The sequence below is a fragment of the Poecilia reticulata genome, chromosome 10 (assembly GCF_904066995.2).
Source record: "Poecilia reticulata chromosome 10, P_reticulata-male-v2, whole genome shotgun sequence".
NCBI lineage: Eukaryota > Metazoa > Chordata > Actinopteri > Cyprinodontiformes > Poeciliidae > Poecilia > Poecilia reticulata.
In genome coordinates, this window is record NC_088839.1 from 18207304 (window position 1) to 18227003 (window position 19700).

Genomic DNA, 19700 nt, shown 5'->3' on the forward strand with positions numbered 1-19700 from the left:
TTAATGGGATAAAAGTAACAAATGCAGTTTGAATTTTTAGGTTTTTTTGAGAGTATTAAGTTTGCTGATTGTACATGAAAACCTAAACCCCCCCCCCCAATACTCGGAACTGACTGCCACCCTTTGGTGCAATGAGTTCTTCATTCTGCTGTGAAGCAATCTTGGTCCATTCTTCTTGCCAAGTTATTTTAAAACTGTCACTTTGGTGGATTTTGAGGTGTAATTGAATGGCCTCCTTTAGCCTACTTCATGTCAAACGGGTTCTAATGATGAAATTATGCTACTTCAGCTCAGACAATAATCAGACCTGGGTGTGGCTAGTGAAATTAGACCCTGCTTTTAAAATGTGGCTAATTATAGTTAATTTGTGATTTTAAAAAGGAGGAAAGGGGGATCTTATGAAATAATTTCTAAATTGAGTCTTTGAGTTTTTTTTTTTTTTTTTTTATGTACTTGATCTGAAAAATTTTATGAAAAAAAAAAGCAAGAGAGGAAGAAATCCGGAGGAAGTACTCTCGCAGATTTGCATCGCTGGATGACAGAAATCCTGCCTCCCGGCTCCACCCAGCAGCCTCTCCGCCACCTGGAAACAAAGCCCCTTCAAACTAAATAAACCGTTGCAACAGCTTTGGGAGAGCTTGGTTGTGGCGGAGCTGATCGCAGAGGATCAGGGCGCTCTGGACAGATGAGTTATTGGCAGCAGCTGGCATCTTCTCATCAGACCCTGAACTGGAGTGACCTGGATGTGGAAGCGGACTGAGGGGCCGTATCTTGCTTTATTTTGGTTACAACACTGCGATGGAAACGGAGGATGCTCTCATCGGCAGCGGGACAAGCTAGCTAACTTTAATATCCGGCGGTTGGAACTAGATTATCTTAACTGCTACAGTATAAGTATTTCACAGAAAAAAATGAGGACACTGTTGTGAGTTTTTGTTAAACCCGTCCATCCCGCAGTATGGAAATTAGAAGCTGAAAACAATGTTGTTAGCTAGTTAGCTAAGGTTTGCCAGCTAGCTGCTAGTTAACTAGTGGGCTGAGTTAGCCTTCCTGACTCAGCCCACTAATAGTTTTTCTGCTTCATGTTAGTTACTACAATAGAGTTGCCAAGTGGCAGTTTTTTTTTTTCCAAGTGACACAACTTTTGCTGTCGGAGTGCAACATTTTTAAGTAAAAACCGAAGCTAGCTAGCTAACCAGCGGTGCCGATCCATTTCACTGCGATCTTTGTGGCTGTAAAAGTCTTTGTAAGAGTGTGTCAGCCATGGCACAGGAGGCCTTCCCCTTGCATTTTTACGTCTGGAACAATCAGTATCTCGAGCTGGACCGAGAGCTGCAGAAGAAAGAAGTGAGTCTCTGTGGGTGGTGGGTTTCTACAGGTGCGCTTTATTTTATGTCGCGCCGCAATGCGCTGACGCAGCTTGTGTGTGTGTGTGTTTTGGACATGCAGCAGGATGTTCAGCGCCTGGATCCACGGGGGCGCACCCCGCTGGAGCTGGCTGTCTGTCTGGGTCACCTGGAGTCCACCCGGGTGCTGCTCAGGTACTCTGCGGACCCGACGCACTGCAGCACGCAAGGCTGGACCAGTGAGTGCTTCAAGCTGCTGCTGCTGCTGTTTTGCTTCATGCCCTGAGGTTGCTGTGAGTTAAACACCCGGACATTTGCTTCAGTCTTGCAGGAGGCGGTGAGCACCGGGGACCCAGAGCTGGTGCAGCTGGTGCTTCAGTACAGAGACTTTAAACGAGCTACAGAGAGACTGGCGGGCATCCCGGAGCTGCTCAGCAAACTGAGACAGGTAAAAATCACCCTTTAGCCTCTAATTCCTCATCTCCCTTAGCAATGCCCTCTTCTGTGCTGTTCCAAAGTCGTCTTCTAAGATGCTTCCAGTGAAGCGAGAGCTCTACACTTGACTGCCAGGGTGGCTTTTCCATTTTAAACAATATTTCCGACATGCTGCCAAAAACTCTCAGCGTCTTCATTAGATGAGGACCATGTGAACATCCTCTTCCTGTCTCTCCAGGCACGGGACTTTTACGTGGAGATGAAGTGGGAGTTCACCAGCTGGGGTGAGTGGATTTCAGATTTCCCCACACAGAGGTACATTTCAGCACCACTGCAGCTGGACAGCTCCCTCAGCAGCAAACCGTATCAATATTACATTTACACCTTTGGAAGAAGAAAAAAAAAACTTGTGAGCTCTAAAGAAACATGCACCAATTAACACAGCAGAGATTGGAATCGGTACATTTAGTTCCCTCTGATTGGAGATCCACAGTAAAAAAAAAATATATAGAAAAATTAGTTTAAAAAAAATTTCTCTCGAATAAATGAAACTAAGAACTTTGCACTTTTTAAATTGATTCAAAATTAGACAATAGTTTTATAAAATACTGTGATGTATGAGTGGTGGTCATCTTGTGATTACATTTTTTTTGTTGCGTTCAAAACTTGTCCGTCTAATAAAACAAAACGACGACTAAACTTTTATTTATTTATTTTTTTTAATCTGTCATCCGTCTGAAGAAAATAAATTGGAATTGGTCAAAATTGGAATCGGCAGGTCAGATAGTACCCGACATGTAAAAAGTCTGATCTGTGCATTTCTAATCAAAATGACTAATCAGAAGTGAGAAAATGTCTTTGATTTGCAAGGTTTTAGTTTAAATTAGTTTTAAGCTAAACTCCGGCTTCATAAAGATAATTCTTTTTCCTGATGGAAATGTTTTACAAATGTCTTGGCTCGTCAGGTTTTGCCTCATGACTGTGAAGTCCTTGGCCTGCTTAAAAGCAGCAGCAGCTCCCTTGTAGAAAGTGGGGAGGGAAAAATCAATGCTGAGAAAGCAGGAGGATCCTGCTAAGCATTTTTAGGCAACACTCTCCTCAGTCTGAGGCATTTAGAGAGCAGGGAGACCAATGGCAGGAAAAAGAATGTGCAACTCGGACTAATCAGATTAATTTATTTGATGCGCTGGTGAAAACATAAAACAAGATTTTCTTCTATTACCTCTTCTTTGGTTACGTGTTTCTTGCTTTCTCTGTCACATGTTTTGAGAAAGCTCCATCCTCTCCCTCCTGTCTCTGTGCAGTGCCCTTGGTGTCTAAGGTTTGCCCCAGTGACGTATACCGGGTTTGGAAAAGTGGCTCGTGCCTCCGTGTTGACACCACCCTACTGGGCTTTGAACACATGACTTGGCTGAAGGGACGGCGCAGCTACATTTTCAAGGGTGGAGGTGTGTGACGTAAATGCATAAATGAACGAATGAACGAACGGAGGGAGGGGATTCGCAGCCTGTCCGTCTCTCTGCTCAGACGACGGAGCCGTGGTGATGGAGGTGGACCACGAGAAGCAGGTGGTGTACACGGAGCCGCTCGTGCTGTCCCCTCGTGATGCGCCGTCCCTTCTGGCGGCCATGCAGCCGTCGCAGGAGAACACGGCCCAGAGGCTCACGTCGCCCATCGTCTCCACGCACCTCAACACGCGCAACATTTCCTTTGAGCGGTAACGACTGAATGCCCAAACATCACTTTCGCAGAGTTAAAATGGAAATATTGATAACTTCCTCACTTAAGAGTTCGGCCTGCGTTTTCGTTTTTGTCTCAGGAATAAGTCGGGGATCTGGGGCTGGCGTTCTGAGAAGACCGAGGTCGTCAGCGGTTACAATGCCAAGGTAAGGAGGCTGACGCTCCAGCCCGACGTCGATGGGTTTATCACATAGAGCTGGTTTTATTTTTACTTCGTCTAAATTATGTGTTTGAACTTATTTCTGTTTAAAGTTGGCAAATGTTTTGTTTCAGAGCAGTGTGGGAGAAGAAGAGTTTCCCCAATGCCAAAATACTCCAGACTGATTTCTAAGAGGAGCTAAAAGATGTGATGATCACAGCTAAACTCACAAAAGAACACTTCTACATAATTATATATTTATTTCTGTTTAGTTTTTTTTTTTTTAAATCAAAGTTCCTTCTGGTCTCATAACAACTGTTGTTTTAGTTATATTGTTTTTTTTTTTTGTTTTTGTCCAATCTTTATCATAGTTTTTTTTTATTTATATGAGTAGCACTTGAAGGTTGTAAAAGAAACAGTTTCTATATTTTAGTTTGTCTGCACAAAACAAGATCCGTTTTTCTAGGTTTCACTTTCACTCCAGACATTTGTTTTGTCTGATGCTGACAGAATTACTGTAATGAAAGTGTGAGAAGACATTTTGTCCATGCTGTCTCTGTTTGTGTCCAGGTTTACAGTGCCACCAATGTGGAGCTGGTGACCCGCTCGAGGACGGAGCATTTATCAGACCAGGACAAGTCCAAAAGCAAAGGTGAGACAGAAAACTATCTGTGTGATTTAGGAGGAAACTCTTGGTAGGATGACTATGTCGCTGCTGAGACATTGAGACATTAAACTACTTATTATTATTCATATACTTCCCAGTTTGTGTATTTTGTCAGATTTGTGTATATAGCTTTAAATTGTTTTGTAATTATTTGGACAAAAAAAAAACCCTGTATTTACATCTCAGGCTTGTTGCTATGTAAAAAGAAACGTCATGGTGTGTGTGTCACTTGGTTGTCAACAGAGAGGCAAACGGAGCCGAGGTTTGGCTGCGCTGTAGATTAAAACGTATTGATTAAAACGGGTATTTTTCCTGTTTTTCTCAGGCTCAAAGACTCCACTTCAGTCCTTCCTGGGGATTGCAGAGCAGCACACGGCTCACGACGGGGTAACAAAGCCTCAGCGGCGCACGTTCTTTCCCACACGTGACCTCATTCATCCTTTCACACACACTTACCACTGCCTGTGTGTGTGTGTGTGTGTGTGTGTGTGTGTGTGTGTGTGTGTGTGTGTGTGTGCGTGTTCCTGTCAGAGCAACGTGTCCCAGTGTGCCAGTCCTAACAACCCCACGGCCATCACAGCCGAGGAATACTTCAACCCGGAGTTCAACCTGAACGGCCGGGACATCGGACGCCCCATCGAGCTCACAAGCAAAGTGCAGAGGTTTGGTGAAGGCAGAGCAGTCACGTTTATTATCATTATGGCACTACATTTGTCTCTCTTTTTTTTTTTTTTTAGGTTTAAAGCCACACTTTGGCTGAGTGAGAACCACCCTCTCTCCCTGGCTGAGCAGGTGACGCCCATCATCGACCTCATGGCCATCTCAAACGCTCACTTTGCTAAACTGCGGGATTTCATCACCCTGCGGCTCCCGACGGGCTTCCCTGTGAAGATAGGTGAGTGCGGTCATTAGCTGCATATCTGATGGGACGTTTCATCTCTGCAGGAAGCTTCTCTGTGACTTTGGCCTTTTTTTTTTTCTTTTTTTTTTTTTTTTTTTAAGCCCTGGAGCTTTAGTTTGGAAACGTTGCTTGTTCCAGTAGAATAACAGCCAAAGGAAACCCACTCAGCTGCACCTTCCCATTTCAGTATTTTCTCTTTCTGCCTCCTCAGAGATTCCTCTGTTTCACGTATTGAATGCCAGAGTGACGTTCAGTAATCTGTGTGGCTGCGACGAGCCGGTCAGCTCTGTGATCGTTCACCAGCCAGAGGACCCTGGAGAACTGCAGAGAACTCGGGGTAACTACGGCTCCCAACACACGCAGCGAACACTAAAGACATTCATCTGACATTCACCCTCCACGTTTACTGGAAAATATTAAAATAATCGGTGCCAAACCTTTATTTTGAGAGCATTTCAGTGGAAAATAATTTGATACTTTTAATGTAATTACCTGTAACAAAACATTTTTGCTCACCTGTTCTTATAAAGTGACCTTATGCTTTACTTATAAATTCAATGAGCATGTAGGAACTTTTAATCTGTGATCCTTGTTTCCCTGGGGTGTAAATTTGAAGTAACACAGAGCCCCACGGGACAAACGTGAGAACATATTTAAGTAAGGTATGTCTAAGTTGATCTTCATGAGTTAGGAACTTACTATAATGAAATTTTTAATTGCCCAAACTTGCATCGACAGCCGGAGCAATAATTTAAAAACCGAAAAGACCGAAGTTTATCTTTCCAGAAGAATGCCAAGTGTTTGAAAACAAAATCTCCTAATCTCTCAGTTTGTAGCAAAGAGTGGCATCTTGGGGTGGTCTGGTATCCATAGCGACTGTTGGATGCAATTTACATGATAGAAGAACATTTTCTATCCTCTTATCACAAATGGAAACATGTGGAGTTTGCTGGGCTCTACTGAAACTTTAAACGAGACGCTCTGTATGAGAAGCTGAGCTTTGGGGCAAAAAAAAAAACCCAGGTGGAACTGGCTTACAACAATCAATTTATTTCTGAACTCTTCTTTTTTTTTTTTTTTTTTTTTTCCCCCCCAATAGGTAATCAGATTAATGGTTGAAATTTTTGAAATTTTATCCTGGGATAATTCAACTACCATAAAAGACGAATTTATTTGACATCTTTTTGTACTTCTTTACCAGGGGTGTCGAGCAATATTTTTTTTCAGCACAAAAACAAATTGCAGATGTAGCTAATCACAGCTGCGCTCCTACTCCGTCCCGTCTGCAGGGGCGTTTTAACGCATCGAATCATGAACGCATCCCGTTTCCTCCTCAGGTCAGCTTCCCCCCGACTTCCATTGCGACGTGGACCCCTCGGTGTTCGAGCCCCCTCCCGATTACACCACCCTCGGGCCGGGCCGCAGCGAGCCGCTGAGGGACGAGGACGACAACCTGCTGCAGTTTGCCATCCAGCAGAGTCTGCTGGACGCCGGCACCGAGAGCGATCAGGTGCGAGCGCCGCCGTAATCGGCCTTCAGTTTGGCTCAGACAGACGGGAGACTTTGGACAGGATAGATAAACGAGTAGATTTATTGATGGATGGCTTTATTATAACAAGCAGAATGTGATGAAATGTGCCAGTAATAAAATGTGAATCATAAAGAAGAGCAGCGGCTCCGCCACCAGACCATGAAGAATGTCTGCAAGGTGGATCGAAAACGTTTATGAAGTTCGGCGCAGAGATCTGATGATTATTGTGCAGCATGTTGCTGTTGATGTCGGAGGTTTATAGATTTTATTCTGCAGTTTCATTTACTAGAATAAATATTTTTATAGACCTGTGAACTGAAGCAGTTGGACTGTTCTTCACTGTAATGTGATGCAGCCTTGTGTGTGTGACTGAGTGCAGGTATTGAATGTTTCCCAGTGTCACTTGAGATTCCCTCCTTATCTTTGTGCACATTAATGACACGCCCCATATATTCCTGAACTATTTGTAAAAAAAAAAAAAGAGGGAAAAAAACATAGATAAGGATTTGTGCGGAATTTGTTATGGTTAAAATAACACAACTAATTAGGAAGATTCCTCAGCATTTGGAGATATTTTGTGGTTCTTTCCTCCTATGTCTCCTTTATAACCTGTGATTTCATGTATTAGTCAAACTCACAGTAATAAACTTGTAAAGTCACAGGAAAATTGCACATTTTCAAAAATATTTTAATATAAAAATCCAAAAAGTGTGGCATACCCTGGCATTAATTCCCCCCCGAGCCAAAATTTTGTCGAACCATCTCTGTTTTGTTGTGCGTCTCTACCGCTTTTCGCACATTTAGCAAATGTGAAACGTCTTTTAAATATCAAGTCCACCTGGACTAAGCTCTGGACTTTGACTGGGCCATTGTAACTCATAACTGTGCTGGGATCTAAACGGTTCCCCTGTGATTTTTGCTGAGTTTCTTAGGTTGTCGTTTACCCTCTTAGAATTGCTTTGACGCAGCACGATGTCGCTGCAACATGTTTTAGTAGCGACATCATGTTTCCACAATGCTGAGCTTTTGACACTCGGGTCAAAGACGTTTATTTTGGGTTCTGTAAAACACTTGCTTTCTTCCTTATGTTCGCTGTGTCCACAGTCTTTCAAAAAGGCTGACTGTGCAGAGCACAACTAACAGATGCTTGTCTGTGGATGTTTCCATAGACAATAGTTTGAGAGTAGATGGTTGTTTGCGTAATTTTAGTTCAACTTCACAATAATTTGCTACTTTGCTAAATGATAAAATGTGCAAAAGTTCAAGATGCCTGACTGTACTCCAAAGGCTGGATTAAAAGCACTGACAGAGGCAAGTGCACATGTTTTAAGTGAAGTAAAAAGTAAGTTTGTTTGTTGACTTGAGACGTTAAATTAATTCAGAAAACTGCTTTTGACATTTTCTCCCTAAATTTAGTTATAAATGCCAATAATTTAGCATAAAAATGTTACGTCATTGGCATTGTCGGTCCAGTCTGGCGCAGCTTCTGCAAAAGCAGCAGCATTTCTTTATTTGCCTGCGTCTTTGCATCTGTTTTTCCTCCTTGAGTTGGAAAGCGCAGAGCTCTTGTTAGCACTGTAGATTCTGCTCTTAGTCGACCATTGAACTCTCAACAAGCACTTCTTTTGTCTAAAGCCAGGTACCATTTGCTTCTAAATTTCCAGGTGACCATCTGGGAGGCGCTGACGAACAGCCGCCCGGGGCCGCAGTCTCCGCTGTATGAGGAGGACTCTCAGCTGGAGAGGTGAGAGGATTTTACCTGCTGCAGTCATCACTCTACTGGAACTGTGGCTTTACTCCACTGTTAGTAGAGAATAATTAGGTTTTTTTTTTTTTGTTTTTTTTTATGGATTAGTCCTTTAGAGAATAAATAGATGAATGTGTGGGTAATTAATATTCTAATGATGTCTTAATCTTTTTTTCTTCAGGAGAACTTCTGGCATGAGCTGTAATTTAAGGAAAGATATTAAATAGAGTTCAGTAATTAGCTTTTTCTCTCTTCTCAAGAGAGCAGCACTTCTCTTTTATCCTCTACTGGAGTTTAAGCAGAAGGACACTGAAAACAACTGTCTTAGACAACTTTTTCTGCCTCCTCTCAGGGCAATCCAGGAGTCGCTCTCCATCTCTCTGGCCAGCAGAGAGGGAGAAGACACGGCCGACCCCAGCCTGCCCCCCTCCGTGTCCCCACAGGACCCCGCCTCCAACTCGCCGCTCTCCTACAGCGCCGCCACCAACCCGAGGCTTTCCTCCGGCCCCTTCGGCGTGGCGTCCAACTTCGACGAGCAGCTGCGGCTCGCCATGGAGCTGTCTTGCAGGGAGCAGGAGGAGAATGACAGGTGGGGGGAGCGGGGGGGGCTGCCTGGCGGTCACCTCAGGCAAAACGCTCGTGTTGACAGATTGTGATCTGATCCTTCTGTGAGTGAGTGACGGATGTCTGCATGCTTGGCAGCTGAGGAAGAGACATATTTGGTGTTTACTCACTCGCACTACTTCACCAGAGCACCCACTCCTTCATTCCTGCAGCTATTTATTTGCTGTGCTGTTTATATTTGTTCATTACTATCACTGGGGTGATGAAAATTCATCTCGTTAACAGTTTCTAGTAGGGCTGTTGTAAACGATTATTTTAGTAATCGAGTAATCTATAGATTTTTCTTACGATTAATCGAGTAATCGGATAAAAACAATTATGAAATAAAATATTGGTAAGTATTCCATAACACCAGTGTTACTATCGGATATCAACATCAGTATTTTTTTCCACATTTGAGCATCCCTACCAGTTACTTTTTTGTAGACCGGGGGAGCAATACTGGATATTTACGGCTCCTCCGTTCAGAAACTCATCTACCAGCCATGTTCCGCCTTCCGTTTGTTCAGACCGGGATGATATAAGTTTATTGTGGGGTTCGTCCGTGAAGCTGCTCTTACCCTGTAAGCATCAACCCTCAGCCGCCCGCTGTGTTCAGTCTCTCCGCTCACCTGTATAAATCCTCCTCAGCTTCTTCCCGCCGTTCAACCAGCAGCTCCGGAGCAGAAAGGCTGCCGAACTCCCGGCATCGCGCCGGTCATTTTAAGGATGTTTATTGGTCCCACAAAAACGATGAAAACCCGGAGTTATCACCAATCAGTAAAATCCCCGCGGGCCGAACTTGAAGATTGGACGTTATGCCGCTAACACGTAGCTTCCGTCAACAACTCGGAGGCGGAAGTCAGAGCTCCGCTCAACGCAAATAATGTTCCGGCTGAAACACGGTGCGCTAAATGATAAAACATAAATTAACGAAGCTTCGAGGCAGGTCAATTTTCCTCAAGGAATTTTAATAATCGAGGTACTCGAATCACTCGAGGAATCGTTTCAGCCCTAGTTTCTAGTACTGTTTAGAAACAATGTTATTGGCTAAATAAAATGCAAAGCATACAGAGGGCCATAAACAATTTACGTCACAAGTATAGAGTATATTGCATTAAGATGCAATATACTCGTCCACTAAGATGCAAGATGAAATCGATGACTTCTGATGAGCTCTACAGACACATCTTTGCTGCGTGCAGCTCCCATATTAGAGACTATCATATATCCAGTCAAACCTTTCCTGCATAAACACTGAAAACATTGAATCCACAAAAACTTTGAGTGGTGAAATCTGTTAAACCCAGTTCGTCTTTCTGTTCCAGGAAGCGTAAGGAGGAAGAGGAGGAGCTGGAGAGGATCCTGCAGCTGTCTCTCACGGAGAAGTGATGCTGCAGCTGGAGCCGGACGGGTCCACACTTAATTTATTCCGTTTTAATTTTTAAATCCCAAGACATTAATTTATTATTGCAGATATTTTATTTGTTTTTGTCACATGAAGGCTGCTAACATGCACAGACTGAAAGGAACTGATGTAGGAAATGCGAAATGGGTCACTTTGAATAAAATACTGTACACTTTAAGCGAAGGAGACGACAAAAAGGGAGCTTCTTTTTTTTTATTGAATATTTTTCACAGTCTTGCTGTTTTTGAGTGATGAATGATCCTTAAGCTTATATGATCCACTACACTGACAAAAAAACAAAACAGCAAAACATAATGGAAAAAAAAAACAACCTTCTAAGCATTTATGTTGGATTACTCCTAAGTGTGGAAAAATAAAAAATAAAGATAATCTTGGATTATTACTGTCTTGAACTTGCATTAAAATATTTTACATGTTTACATCTTCATTATGTTATATATTTTTTTTACATTGGACATGGTTACAATAACAAAAAAACATTTAGCCAAAACTGAAAGTTTACCAGCTTTCTAAACAGAAAATCTGCCGATGTTCACAATAAGATGGTTTTGGCAAATTATTGTCACGTAAAAATGTCTCTTTTCTCTCTCTCTTTTATGGTAGTGTCAACAGTGAGTTGTGAAACAAAATAACATTTTATATAACTGCATTGGGAGAAATCGCCAAATGAGGATATAAAATAATGCAGCTAATATCAAACCTAACAGTAGTAGGCTACTGCTAGCAGGCTAGTAGCCAACTAATGGTGATGATCTAACAGTAGGCTAGGAAATGTATAAATATGTATATATATATATGGTGAAGGAAAGAGCACCAGGCAGGTTCTGTCAGATGTGATTGTAGAAAGAGAAAGTGTAGCGGAGGGGGAGATTCTCTCTGGGTTCGCTAGGATTTGTTGAAGTTGGGGTCGCCCGTGTTCTGGTCGCGGTTCGTAGCTCATTCCACCACCGTGGAACGACACAGAAGAGTCTGGATAGTCTTGAGCTCGGCGAAGGTACTGCTAGCCGACAATCCCTTCATGACATAATGGAACCATTTCAGAAAATACTTTTTACCATAAAGCTACAAAAGTATGGAGGCCTGGTGGTGCAAAACACAATAAGTTTAAAAATGTACATTCCTTAAACCCTAGATTGAGATTTTTTAAAGTAACTTTTTCGTTATTTCAGACTTCTACAGTTAGCTTGTCAGTTTTCTAGTCATTTTGACACAAGAAGGTTTTTCTTAATGAAACGGCATCATATCCAGACAAAGTACAACGAAAAAGTTGAATATTAACAAATGCTTCTGAAACAAACATTTTCTTCCTCTGACTCGTGCAAAACCTTCTGATCACAATAAAACATAAATGCAGTCTTTCTCAGTTTTGTGTGAAGTTAAAGTTTCTATCAAAAAACCTCAGAAGCACCAACTTTATTTTTTTAGCAAATATTGTTACTCCTTCACTGGTTTTCTGACTGATCTGTGGATTACAGGTGTGATTTAGAGATATCTATAGTGTTTGACCAAACTTCCCTAACTTGGAAAAAAAAATCATAATTAACTGAGAACTCAAATATTTTTGATTTAACTTTTGTGCACGTTAAATATCCCCATAAAAAAATGGATTGTGGTGGCAGAACTCAGTAAAACATGTAATCTTTGAGCCACATATTAGGCAGGCAGTAAAAGTTCATGGCATGGGGACGTTGGTTGTCCACTGGACCTTTGATTTGAATTTTTCACCTTCTTCATTCTCGTAGGTGGAGTCTTCGTCCTTTCCACTTTCCACGTAGAGGTTTCCTCTTCTCTTCTGCAAAATTGCCTCAAGCTCACCAGCCACCTGAGCTGATTAAGTACCAGAAAAAAGCGTTACTCGAGATCAATTTCATCGATTAACATGCATTCGGTTGTTTAGTTATGATGTCAAATAAACTCATCTTTTATAGAAGAAGCATAATTTCACACAGAACATTTCAGAAAAACTACCTCACATTTGAGCATATACCCATCAGCGGATAATTTTCTATATTCAGAAATACAATCAGAAGTTGGACATTTATTTTTTATCTATTTCCCAAGGTTGGAGCATGACCAACCTTTTTCTTTTCTATTTGTGCAATCTCATTGTTGCTTGTTTCTGTCCTATCGTCTCTCTGTTTATCCAGTAGGTGTTCTACAGGGTTTGGTCTGGGGACAGATATGACCATGGAGGAATGTTCTGAATCACGTTAAAGAATCCAATGAACACATATTTTCAGTTTTCTCAAAGTCCACCAGATTTTATTTTAAGGTCTACTGATGCGATACCCCCTAACAAGAGAAACAGGCCCACAGCATCAAGTTCCACCATCGTACTTGACCGTGGGCATGATGCTCCTGAATTTCTCATCAAAGAAGCTGCATTGGTTTGTAGTTAAAAAGGTCTGTCTGGATCTTACCTAACAAAAACATACAGCTTCAATTAAAATCCCAGTTCAGCAAACTCCCCATGTTTGGACAACTGGATGGACAGAGAAGGTTCAACCAGTTGCTATGCAGATATTTTCCAATGGTTGTTACGGCACACAATTCTCCAATAGTGACTTGTTTTATTTACCTCTAACTGTCCTAATTCTTTAAATGAAATCATTTCCACCAATGAAAAAAAAAATCTGTTTTAGATTCTGAACACATTTTTACTCAGGATCCAAGTAAATTTGTCTGAGTGTGTATTTACCTTTCTTTTTCATATGATCGTCCATGTCGGGATCTTCCGGTAACACGTATTCTCCCTCGTCAGGCTTGGGAACGGGAGGAAGCCGCTTGTCTTTGGCCTGGAATCGCTGCATGGGGGCCACCTGAGCTTTGGGGACTACAGGTGGAGGCGTGTTGACACATTTTGGGGGAGGAGCCATTACTGTCAAACAAAAGCAGACGTTAATCTGTGTCAGTGTGAACTCATTCGCTTCTCAAAGGAGTGCTAATCCTCACCAATCCGAGTATCGTAGGGTTGAGCTACAATGTAGGGACGCAGGCGGTACTCTGTCTTCTCCAGGAAGTACTTCAGTACATCGTTCAGCGAGCGGACTGTCATCTGCAGAGTAAACATTAGGGAAGAATTAGTTATGAAATGTATGAATTTTTATGTTTTTATAGGTGTACTTATCATGAAATGTCAGAAAAACATATTCCAGACTAAGATTCAACTGTCACAGCAAAGTAACTACATAAACACGGCTATATTTTTTTCCCTTGGATTTCCCTGAAATAAATAAAAACAAATAAAACATGATTAAAAAAAATCAGCATAACGCAATCAACTATGAATCTGTTGATGTATAACGTTCATAACATTAACTCCTATGTAACACAATAATTTGAATGTGCTCAGTCACCCTTCATTTCCTAATTTTGTCCTTACATGGAACCAGATCTTATTTTAATTTATTAATCAGGCCTTGATGTCTTTATTTCAGACATTTAGAAATTTCTCATTTCTGTTCAGTAGTGTTTGTTTAGTTGTTCCCCTCTGACCCTTTTAATTTTCAGGCACCCTGAATTCAAGAGATGTACCAGATATTAGTTTACACATGAGACAAGTCACAAGAAGTCCTTTTTCATCCACCATCATTAGATCATTTGTTAATTGGAGCCTGTGTCAAATATGCAGTTTGTTTACATTTTGTCAGTCAAACATGCACAGAGCTTGAAAGACAGAATAGTTGTTTTTTAGCCCTATTTAGTTAAAACCTTGTTAAAGGCATTTTTCACAGTATGGCGCCATTACAATTTTTGATCCCATTTAGAAAATCTAAAAAACAATTGGTCAACATCACAAGATAGGAAGCAAAATGAAAAGAAATGGGAGCTTATTATTATTATTATTAATAATATTATTATTGAAATGACTATGAATATGAAACCACTGAGCATCATTTGTGTCTCACAATTGAGACAGAAATATGAGGCAGAATTGTAGGAGAAACAGATTTGGCTTCTTCGTGTCGTCACGTCAATGCAGCGTTTGATGTCGGTTGATCTTTAGCTTCTGATGTAACCAACAAGGAAATCCTGGAGTCATTTTTATTTAATTGGACGTGAATCATTTACATTGTTGCACAATTGGTTAAAGCAAGTGGTGCGACTTCACTGTATATCCACTGTATGTCCATTAAATATTATGACCACCTTATGACATCTGGCCTTTCATTCACAGCCTGAGTTACATAACAGCTTAATACACAGTTCCTTCTAACATACATGAAACTGGCATATTATATATGAGAAATCACCAACGCCAGTTTTTTTTTAGGCTCTTTAATTAAAATCCGTCAAAAGGTTTTTTGACAAACCAACATAATTATTTGCTGTCGTCATGTTTGATACTCTGCCTAAATTATTTCAAACCATTAAACGTCAGTAAGGCAGAATGTCTGAACACTTTTGACTCCACATGGATGGATGCTAAGGTGGAAAACTGCCTTTTCCTTTAGCAAACAATAAATTCAATGAGATATTTATGCTTCATGTCACCATTTTCTTTCAGATTGTCACTATGTTCAGATTGTGGATTGTGAGGAGAACTGTTCAACCATAAAAACAAATACTTTAGACTTACTGGAGTCTCGAGTTCGATCACAAAGCCGGCGCTCGTGGAGGTCACCCTGTAGTTCTTCAGGACATGCCCTCTGCAACACAGTGGACATCAAGACAGTTACTCTGAATGCAGATTAACGTTGTTTCTATCATTGGTCTAACTGGCTGAAATGTTTGGTTTCCCTTCTTTGTCAAAGTAGGATTATAAAAACAAACTTTAACAGCCAGCTGGTTTATTTCGAAGTTCTGCGGGGGGAATCAGAGCTGCTGAGTGAGATTAGGGTGAAGTTTGAGTAAACCTGTCTGTCTTCTGTCTGAGCGTCAGGGCGTAGTTCTTGGGCAGGGTGGACGGGCGGAGGATGATGTTTCCGTTTTCCGGGTTCTCACTGAGCAGCTTTTCAGCCTCGTGTCGGGTCACATCGAAGAAACAACTGCAGGGAGCAAAGAAAGCAAACGAACACAATCAACATCTGCTATAAGTTTCTAAAGCAAATAATTTTGTTTTTCTCAATAAAATATTTTAAAAAGAGCTGTGAATAGAGCTGAAATGTTAGAATTTCTTTTGTCTAAGTAGTTTAATTTTCTCTGAAGGTCATGGTCTCATTTACACAAGTGAAACAAACTTGTAAATTTTTTTATTGATTCTTAAGTTTTATGAGTTGTGAGATCTGAGTCTTACAGGAAGTAAGGCTATGAGAAAGCAGGTATTTACTGAAGGTAGAGAGGCTACCCAGGCTAAAACTGCTTGAAATAACCTGTAGATATTATCAGACATTATTGTCCGGGATAGTTGTCACGTTGTTTGGAGATGCAGACAAACATAATGTGTTAGAAGCTCCTCAGTTTAACTCACGCAGGCATGTCAGGAGTATCTTTAGTCTGCAGGAAGCCCGGTCGGGGTGGAAGAGCAGGGCGCTCCAGCTGGGGGTTTCTTTTCTTTTCTAGAGTCAGCATCTCCTCCAGCTTAATTTTCTGACCAGGCAGCATCTGAAGGTCTGAGGGAATCTCTTTCTGCAATAAAATACAGATTACTGTTTACAACACACAACGTAGGTCAACATAAAAATTGCATGCAGGCTTTACTTAAAATATTAACATGAACTGAAACGGTAGGTAGAATATTTAGGACGTTTTACATATTAAACCCACCACTTTCTCCATTTTGGAGGGATGTTTTCTTCTTATTAGCACTTTGAGGCAAACGATGAACCCGTAATATTCATGTGCTATTTTCGTTTAATAACTGACTTGTGAGTCATTCTATGGAGATTCACTGTAATCTGAAGGACAAACTTTCGACGTATGCTGCAGAAACACATTGTTTATTCAACATTTTATTACACACTGATTAGCAAGAAAACCTGAAAGACGTACCGTAGCTCAGCCGTAACTTTACAAATCAGCCACAACTAATGTATATTTTCTACAAGCAGAGATGATGGAAATGTTTTGCAAGCTGTGATACCATGGAAGCAGGAGGACGATAGAAAAATAACATCTTTTATCAAATTCCCATCAATTCTTTCTGCTAATGTGAAAGTTAGCACTAGCTTAGTTCTAAATTTTGCTAGTTGAGTTTTACCACAAGAAAGCAATTTTAACAGATAAATATTGTATTAATGCTTTTCAAATTTTTTGAACATATTTAATTTTATATTAATTCACGCTGAATTTTATTAAAAAAACCACTAAAATTTAAAATGTCATTTAGAAATGTGTAATGTTCAAGACGACAGCAGCTCATATTTTATTTTTCATATGTGTTGCTAATGTTTCAAAGTTGAGTAGTTGCCATCTCTAGCTGAACTGACTGTCTACATGCAGTTGCTTATTAGATGATGGAGTTTGGGAAGACAAATAAATGTAACTTTATCTAACGACACAGAGCACTTGACCTACTTTGAAAAAGTAATTTTCCTATGAACACTAAATAAAACAGGAGTTTTCAAGCTTGCGAGCCTCATGTTCATCCTGAGTTTGTTTCTGTTTTCCAGATTTTTAACTTACATTAACCAGAGTCATAATGAAGCCTCTCCATTCTTCTCCTGTGTCAGCATTATCCATCTGCAGAGTCAGAGAAAACAACACGTGTTGGTAAGATGAGACCAATTGATTTTCTTCAACAAATACCGCACGTGAGCTTTATGTGAAATAAATAACAAACATATGGAAAGCACCTCAAGCCCACTGTTACATATGGTGGGAGGTCTGTGATGAGGTGGGCCCGTTTCTCTTCCATAGTTACATAAATTCATTGAAATTACATTTCAGCCCCTCAGTGCTAAATCCTAGTTAAACTTTTTAGTATCTAATTGGTGTGTATTCAAATCAACCAGCTGCTAAAACCAAGCGAATGATATTTTTGTGATAAATGCTGAGTGGGTTTGAAGTTTTACAAACCTTTAGCTGCACCTCCTCCAGGGGCAAGCTTAGGGTGAAAATGGTTGGCACTTTTTTTTTATAAGGAGACTCCATGTCCATGGACTTTACCAGCCCCAGGTCCAGCCTTTCTGAATACTGACAAACAAACAGAAAGTCCATTGGCGGTTTAATAGATGAAATATCAACAGACCTGTACTTCCTTATTGCCCCTCTAATGAGTTTCTTTGGAATCAGATTTTGGGGTCTTGCGCATGAAAAATACTTTCAATTAAATTTGACCGCATTGTTTCATGAAAGACAAACTTTTAACTGTGTCCTTACTGTGTCTTGTGTATCACTGTTGTACAGAAACAGCGTTGTTCCTCTGAGCTCTCCGTAGAAGTTCCTGAAATCCTGAAAGTCATAAATGTAATTTTGAGTTGCTGCTGTGGACGAAACGTTAACCTTTGCACAGAACCGCAATCCAATAAACTCAGCCTCGTCTTTATGGTAGGCTAAAGTGCAATTAATTTCCTTTAATCTCCGGTAAAGTAATTGAGATTGTTAATTTACTTATATATGAAAACCATACAGTTTTAAGTGAGTTTTTTTTAGACTCATCATTCAAAGAATGTGCATCTATCAATAGGCATCGATCCTCTTCATAAATTATTAGTTTAAAATAGCCTCCCACAAAATAAAGCAATCACAGTCTGACCTTGGCAACAAGATCAGGTTTCTAAAAAAATTGGCTACAAAGAGAATCAACCAAAAAAATATTCTCATGAATACCTCCAGTGTCGACAGTTTCTGTGTTTAAATCTCCGGTTTCAAACTTTAAATTGCAGTGTAGGTTATTTTACCTTCTCTTTGAGGTTTTTCTTCAGCAGGTTTCCACAGTGGTACAGAGGCAAAGCTGTGATCGTCTCCCTCCTCCTGTGGACAACTCTCGGGTGCGGCCTGCCCTCCATCAGATCTCCGAGTTTCTTCTCCTTGCTTAGTTCGCCTCAACGCTCGTGAGCCTTTGAGCTGAGAACTGAGCTCCTCTGTGTTTTTGTGCGAGCTGAGATGCACTGATTTACTGCCTGAGATTACCACTGCTCTATAAATCCACTATCAGAACTTTTCTCGCGCAGCCTCAGAGCTGCTCTGGCTCTGAACCGGGAAATGCTGCACTGATTTACGAAGAAGGAAGTAGTTAGTTGAAAAAAAAAAAAAAAAAAAACGCCAAAGAATTATCAGCATTTGTACTTTGGCCCTGGCATAACTCATGATAATTTGCTTTTCATTCTCATGTGCAGTAAAATGTGTTGGCATTAGTTCACGCACATACACAAGGGCTTTTTTTCAAGGCAAAACTCTAAAAATGTAGGACGGATTAATCATTAGCAATAAAAGTGAGTAGATAAACAGCTCAACTTTTAGTCTCAGTTTAGACTCTCTTTCACACAAGAAAGCTCACACTGTCTTGTGCTCCCATTTCATACCTGAACCCTATAAGGTGAGACTTTGTAATGCAAAGAAAAAAAAGCTCTGAATTCATGCCAATAAAAAAATCCTCCACTGGGTTTAAGTATTCTGGATTTATTGCAGCCGATGCTCAAGAGTGACAACTACAGCAGTAACATGTCAGATAAAAAGTATTGTAATGTCCGCAAGATAGGTTAGTCAAACAGCTGCATTGTACAGTGCACGTGAAAATAAAATGTTACACCGCGTTTCAAAATATTGTTGTTGTTGTTGTTGTTGTTGTTTTTAAAGATTCTCTGAATGGATTAGATTTATATTGATAAATGTTGTCCATGTCTCCTCTAAGGATGTTAATCTTTTTACATTATTTTCTAATTCTAGGTTTTAATGTTTCACAAAAAAATGTTTCTTTGAACCTACTTAAAAAAAAATTGTTACAGTTAATCTTATTAGTTTTGCTCAAACTGTAATTTTTAATTTAATTTATAGCTTGAGCAAAACTAATACAATTAGCGGTAACAATTTAGAGTATTTTTTTTAAAAGTTGGCTCAAAGAAACATTTTTTTTCAGTGTGTGTTGTTGCAGTTTCAAGCTACTCCAAAGCCACTTGGTAGAGCATAAACAGCTTTTTACTGCTCAGGTCATATTAAAGCATGTCTCCCTCTAGATAAGGTATTTCAGTGTCATATAAAGATCCAAAGTAAATCAACTCCTGATGTAGATAAATGTCTTTAAAACATCATACCTGATTTGTTTCAAGCAGCCAACATTTT

General features: G+C 40.4%; 2 protein-coding genes across 4 annotated transcripts; one reads left to right on the forward strand and one right to left on the reverse strand.

Annotated features, from left to right (window-relative positions):
* The first annotated feature begins 521 nt into the window (after positions 1 to 521).
* ankrd13d (ankyrin repeat domain 13 family, member D) lies at positions 522 to 10917 on the forward strand. 2 transcript variants are annotated; one of them, XM_081611592.1, is made up of 17 exons: positions 522 to 1347; positions 1450 to 1585; positions 1670 to 1794; positions 2020 to 2065; positions 3086 to 3229; positions 3309 to 3498; positions 3601 to 3667; positions 4231 to 4312; positions 4653 to 4714; positions 4859 to 4989; positions 5065 to 5222; positions 5440 to 5565; positions 6566 to 6738; positions 8424 to 8503; positions 8688 to 8725; positions 8849 to 9095; positions 10438 to 10917. In XM_081611592.1, exons 1-17 carry the CDS (start codon positions 1264 to 1266, stop codon positions 10499 to 10501), a joined length of 1953 nt encoding a protein of 650 aa, XP_081467718.1. In that variant the 5' UTR covers positions 522 to 1263; the 3' UTR covers positions 10502 to 10917. The 2 variants fall into 2 exon arrangements, with proteins under 2 accessions (XP_081467718.1, XP_008418558.2); XM_008420336.3 differs by lacking the exon at positions 8688 to 8725 and having other exon boundaries at positions 523 to 1347; positions 8859 to 9095.
* LOC103471376 (signal-transducing adaptor protein 1) lies at positions 10716 to 19124 on the reverse strand. 2 transcript variants are annotated; one of them, XM_008420335.3, is made up of 11 exons: positions 18320 to 19124; positions 17799 to 17870; positions 17496 to 17612; positions 17103 to 17159; positions 15949 to 16106; positions 15395 to 15526; positions 15118 to 15187; positions 13491 to 13593; positions 13237 to 13416; positions 12264 to 12365; positions 10716 to 11552 (listed from the first exon to the last, which is right to left on the reverse strand). In XM_008420335.3, exons 1-11 carry the CDS (start codon positions 18425 to 18427, stop codon positions 11539 to 11541), a joined length of 1113 nt encoding a protein of 370 aa, XP_008418557.1. In that variant the 5' UTR covers positions 18428 to 19124; the 3' UTR covers positions 10716 to 11538. The 2 variants fall into 2 exon arrangements, with proteins under 2 accessions (XP_008418557.1, XP_008418556.1); XM_008420334.3 differs by having other exon boundaries at positions 10716 to 12365; positions 18320 to 19123.
* Positions 19125 to 19700: the final 576 nt, after the last annotated feature.